General features: G+C 39.5%; 2 protein-coding genes across 2 annotated transcripts; both read right to left on the minus strand.

Annotated features, from left to right (window-relative positions):
* Positions 1-3,271: 3,271 nt before the first annotated feature.
* On the minus strand, positions 3,272-4,669 carry LOC147959847 (uncharacterized). The gene is made up of 2 exons (XM_087536218.1): positions 3,465-4,669; positions 3,272-3,422 (listed from the first exon to the last, which is right to left on the minus strand). Exons 1-2 carry the CDS (start codon positions 4,667-4,669, stop codon positions 3,272-3,274), a joined length of 1,356 nt encoding a protein of 451 aa, XP_087392344.1.
* Positions 4,670-4,864: 195 nt separating this feature from the next.
* Positions 4,865-5,754, minus strand: LOC147959848 (replication protein A 32 kDa subunit B-like). Its single transcript, XM_087535650.1, has 5 exons — positions 5,714-5,754; positions 5,533-5,620; positions 5,327-5,457; positions 5,038-5,106; positions 4,865-4,943 (listed from the first exon to the last, which is right to left on the minus strand). Exons 1-5 carry the CDS (start codon positions 5,752-5,754, stop codon positions 4,865-4,867), a joined length of 408 nt encoding a protein of 135 aa, XP_087391776.1.
* Positions 5,755-6,000: the final 246 nt, after the last annotated feature.

Here is a 6,000-nt window from a genome sequence, read left to right on the forward strand (position 1 = left end):
GTCTAGCAAGGGGATACAAGAGTGCTCCAGGGGTGGATAACTGGAGATCTCTCAACAAATTATGCTAAAAGAAAAAACGAGATGTTTCTCTGCTATGCAGGTGATAAATAGTTCGTCTTAAAGGGTTAAGTCGATGACAGCTTTGTCACCAATAAATATCGCTTTGGGTCTCAGTATGGAAACGTAATAAATGTAGGGGCAATTAGCTAAAGTAGCCTTATCCAGAGCATTGTAAACATAGATTCTTGCAAAGTACAAATGGGACTAGATGTCTCAGACCCGTTGAATAAAACCATATTTCACAAGCAAAACATGATCACACCTTAGAAATATTTAGGTGGGCGATGTGAATTAGATTTTTTACTCTAGTAAACTCTTTTGGGTATTGGTCATATGTTGATGGGAACTACGGGAATTAATATTTCCTTATTATATTCCTTATTATTATATTAATTAGATTTGAAAGTGGGAGATAGCTGGAAATATTCCCTAGAGGCGGTAATAAAATTGTTATTATTATATTTCCTTAATCATGATGAAAGGTTTTTTATTCATGCTAGAATCGTATTGACCGAAATCTTGAACACATGTTTGGATACATAACCAAATCCCGTGTACATAGTGAGCTTCTAACTGACTAGCTAGTTGATAAAAGATGGTTGATGTTTTACTAACAATAGACATGAGTTGTCATTTGATAACGAGGTCAGGTCATTCATATGATAAGGAGGATGATCTGATGATGAAGACTCACCCGTTAGCATAGCGTTAGATCGTTTAGTTTATTGCTACTTCATTCTTAATGTCATATACATGTTTCTTTGACCATGAGATCATGCAACTCCTGGATACCGGAGGAATACCTTGTGTGCTAACAAACGTCACAACCTAACTTGGTGACTATTGAGATGCTCTACATGTATCTCCGAATGTGTCTGCTGGGTTTGCATTTGTCGAGTCTGGATTTTGTCACTCCGTGTGAAGAAGAGGTATCACTGTGCCATCTCCGTAATACACCAGAAGAAGGAGCTTGCAAGCAAAGTGACTAACGGTTTAATTACAAGATGATGTATTATAGAACGAGTAAAGAGACTTGCCGGTGACGAGTTTGAACTAGGTATGAAGATACCGACGATCGAATCTCGAGCAATTAAGATAGCAATGGAAATTACGTATGTTGTCATCCATGTTCGGCTACTTGTTATTGAACTGATAGGCGTATCGGTAATGTCTACGTAGCATTCAAACCCGTATGGGGCCGCACGATTAACATTTGTTCAAGATATAGTCTTATATGAGTTATCTATGTTGGTGAACAAATTTTGTTCGGAGTTCTGGATGACATCACGGTCATTATGAGGAACTACGGAATATTCAGGAGGTAAAGATTAATATAGCTGATAATAGTGTTTGATATCAAAGGTGTTTAAGATGTCTCCCTAAGTGTTTGGGCACGAGAACACTTTATTTGGGTCAAGTGGTCAATCCCCTCGGTCGGTGGCGTCTGGGTCCAGACAACGGGAACCATGGCGTCTGGTCCCGCAGTAAGAGAATGAATCTTTCCTTTCGTGTAAAAGCCACTTTGATGAGGCTTTTACTCCAAGCCCCGGCACCACCAGGGCTGAACTTATAAATATAGGGGCAGGAATAGCACATAAGACACATCAATATTAACCAAGGAATCCCGTGCCATCTAGTATATCACCCGTCTAGTTTCTGTATTGCTGCGGGACGAATCTACTAATTTCCCAGTGAAGAAGGAGAGGACGTCAGGACGTCATTGAGATGAACGTTTGTAGCACACAGAGGTGTCGTGTGTTCAGAATTTTATAGGGAAGGATCGTGATAATGTATGACTACATGAACCGCGTTGATAAACGCTTTTACTTAGCGGTCTTCAAGGGTGTGAAAATGCTCACCAACTCTCCATGGATAGATCTTGCCTGTGAGTAGGATTTTTTTTTGTTTTACATGCAACGTTTCCCAACACTTGATAGATCATCCATAGCAAATTGTGCACTTTGTTAAAAGGCATGTGGTGCAATTAATTAATTCGACACGAAGGGCTTGTCGACTTTATTTCAACCTTTTCTGCTGGAAAAGTTGTTAATGCAGGTTTCTCACTTGAGAAGTCGACCTGAAAGTACTTTATAGGGCTCAATAACAATGTCAGTACTTTGCTAAACTGCGAGGCGCGATTAATGTATACGAAACGAGCCCTTCATGGCTATTGGGTGCGGATGCCCTTAAAAAAACATCATTAATTTTCTAAAACCATATAAAGCGGTGTGTGGACATAAGGTACACTGCGCGAAGGACCTATTGCATTTTTATTAATGAAAGGCCCAAAATTCAGACCTCGATTGGGAATCACCCTAACATCATTAAAATCGATTCAATAACTCTAGGAAAATTGCCCTGGAGTGTGAGGAATGATATGAAACTAATGGAGTGTGGCACACTTGAGGTATAGGTTTCAAAATGTCTTAGGAAATATTCTAAACGCTTAGAATACAAAAAGTTATTCATGCACGTTGCGCACTTCATAGGACGAATGGAAAGGACTTTAAGATCATCCATAACTATCTTAGTACTTTGTTAAAAAGTGTACCACACTTCATCGCTTAGGATAGAAAAACTTATTCATGCGTGTTCCGCCCCTGAGAGGTCGAAACTAATGAACTTCACAATCATTCACAAAGAATCCTAGTGCTTTGATAAAACGCATGGCACACTTAATTTATATATCGCTGAATTGGCTTGAGCGGTTTATGTGGGATAACTGTACCGCATTGCTAGGCCCTTAAAATTTAGTGTTTAAATGTTTAGCGGAATCAGAAATAAATTCAATAAGTAGTTCGGGACTTCAGCAATTGATATATTATGTCAAGCTCGAAAAAAACATTGGACTGGCATACTCCACAAGTCTTTCTGTTCTATATCGTTATATCTTCACACCGAAAATATTTCAACAGAAATAAATATCATAAGTGGATCAACATAATAGTCAGTTTTTTCCTATTCAAAGTTCGGAACAAATGCTCAATACATTTAAATACGTGGTGCAACAAAATGAGCTTGAAAATGATTCTTCTCGCTAAATGGATTATGTATAGGAAAGCAAAGACTAAAAATACATTGGGATTACTAAGTCGAATAGTATTCGGAGATTACAAACCAGGAACATAATAAGATATTACATTGGACAATACTGAAAGATAAATTTGAATAGGAAGATACACAGGTGTCACGCCCATTGCCATGTTTATCTCTATGGTGCATCATGATTAGGCATATTAACCACTGGTGGCCAATGCTCTGTAAGAGAAACAATAGACCTTAGAGCGCCATCTTCATCAAGGAACTGCACCTCATGTACGTTGCCGCTTGAGTTCTCCAAAATGAAAATTGCATGATGAAAGCTGAATTTCAGGAAGACAAAGGACGAATCTATGCTAGATGACCTGATTTGCATAGAATGAATGCCATCGTCTAAATCAACTCCAAGGAATAATTGATGCCACATGGGATGCTGACAGCGGCTTCCAAAGGATGATGCAAGGTTTATCTCTGACATAGGAAACCATGCTGTTTCTTCATGCTCTCGTGATGATAATCTCCATGTGCGAAGTGATAGATTGTCACTGTGAACAAATGATATGATACCTGAACTGCTCCTAGAGATGTGGTAATCAAAGCAGGAAGTGACACTTACAGGGAACTGGACAGTGGAGAAGACAAAAGTATCTATGTTGAAGCAAACCACAAATCCTACCACATACATCATGTATAGATTGGAACCAACTAGGAGACAGTATGGATCCCAATGGAACAATGGTCCATCATTACCAGGAGGAGTTCGAAGCGGTGGGGAAAAAAAGCGTGACCATTCGTTGTTTTTTAGGATGCAAACATGGACATATAGGTCAGCAACTGAACTGAAACTCAAACCAGAATAAGAACAGACGAAAGGGCCTGCTGCTTGCTTAACGAAGAACGAAAAATTAGGCCTGCTGTCAATGAGAATGACACCAAATTGACCATATAAATTAGGGGTGTGCTGATGTTGGAATAGGGGGACTCTAGGCATTCTAGGGGCTAAGAATGACCGAGAAAATGGAGGATTTGGACAGACAGAGAAGAACCCCCCGTCGAGACCTCTGACCAAGACGAGCAACTCACCTGCTTCAGATGCAAGGATGTTCTCCATGGCAAAGGTTGCCACGTCGACCCTAGCAAGCAGAGCAGCTTGTCCTGGATCAGGAGGGGAAGCAACGACATCCACAATACGTACGTGCAGCTCGAAGAGGCGCTCGAATGCAGCAATGAATCCGAGGACGGCTGGAGCATTGCGGCGAGCATACTCCATGATGAACTGCTGGGACGTACAGATCTCAAACCATCTAGGACTCACTATAGAACTACGAACAAGGGATCTAGTGCATCCTAGCCTGATGAAAATCTCACTCAAAATATTGTTATCTAAGCGAGATGAAAAATCTATCAGGTCAATGTCCATCGTGGATAGAGAACGACAGATGTTAGTTTGGGGAAGAAGGGTGGTATGGGGTGTAAGGGTGGCACACTGGCACCTATCCAGCAGGTGCGCCAGGAAAAAGGTGTTGATATGGCACACCAGATAATAAAGTGTTGATGTGGGACACCACATATAATAAAATAACCAAGAGAATTGGGAAAGGGAAACCACATAATAAAATAACTGAGAGAATTGCTAAAGTGATGAAATAAATATTACAATCATGATAGGTCTAACTGAAAATCCACAGATTTGCTTAACCATAAATGTCTGACACTCAAGTACATTATTTAGCTCTAATAATTAACACAGGGATAATCGACCAATTCAGATGGAGGACTTGAAGTGGTTGTCATCAACAGTTGTGTATATCATTCCAATGTAGATTTGCTCCGTAATGACTTGCCTGGTTAATTATGCCAAGTTGTAATCGGAAAATGTGTCAACTATAAGTTGAATAAGGAAATAGGATAAATGAATTTAATGATGTGATGTCTTACATTATCTCGTCCTGGCTGATGTCCAGTGCACTATGGATTAACTTCAAGCTAACGCCATGCTGAATATCGCTGTGTTAGGGCAAATGTGAGAAAAAAATGGAGTTATCCTTTGGATGGATCATGGAACTTTATGTTTTAACTGTTGGTCGTGCATGGCACGGGGACCTATATGTTATTTGTGAGATTTGTGGATATACATGTTTAATGGTCAAAGGAACTTAGTTCAGGATATTGCATTTAGCTTTCGTAATAATCAAAGAACTTTATGTACCAGCCATACAGTACTTACCGGTAAGCTGGGTCTCGCAGGATGGCAAATATCTTGTCCTTTGTTGACGAATGCAAGGGCACCTCCGACGGGGTAATTGACGGCCCCTTTGGGAAAACAGTTGATGCTGTGGAGTCAGGTTCCATTCTTGCCTATGAGAGGTAATGTATGTGAGAAAGAATGTATGTATCATTTAGGTACATTTTACAAAAAACACGAAGAATTACCTTGTGGGTGTTTCTCTTACGAATGTCTAATGTGGTGTGTATGGTATACAAGTAGTGGTGCGTGGCGTCATTGTACTTTTTGATTAACCTGCAATATTTTTAAAATGTATGGCTATGTGTAAAAAAGAATGTTATATGTGAAAAATTTATGACACAGAAAAAAGATGCGGTTTAAAATAACCTGATCTTGAAAGCTTTAATCTGAAGGAATCTGTCATGCATGGCAGGTTTGCCAAATAGTTGAACATAGTCGGCATTGCTGCAAATAAGATGCAACGATTGAAACAGTGGGCTTGTTGACCAACTAGTTGAAAAACTAGGACTGCAAATTATTATTTTTATCTTAATACATAAATCAGACCTTGATGACCAAGAAAGTTTAAAGTCGGAAGTTGTTTCTGGCCTGACAGAAGAACAAAAAAATGGAGCAAAAGGTTAAATGCATTGTTTCTGAAGTTCTTTGGATAC

Source organism: Triticum urartu, chromosome 7A (genome assembly GCF_056163025.1).
Source record: "Triticum urartu cultivar PI428250 chromosome 7A, HENAU_Tu73, whole genome shotgun sequence".
Classification (NCBI taxonomy): domain Eukaryota; kingdom Viridiplantae; phylum Streptophyta; class Magnoliopsida; order Poales; family Poaceae; genus Triticum; species Triticum urartu.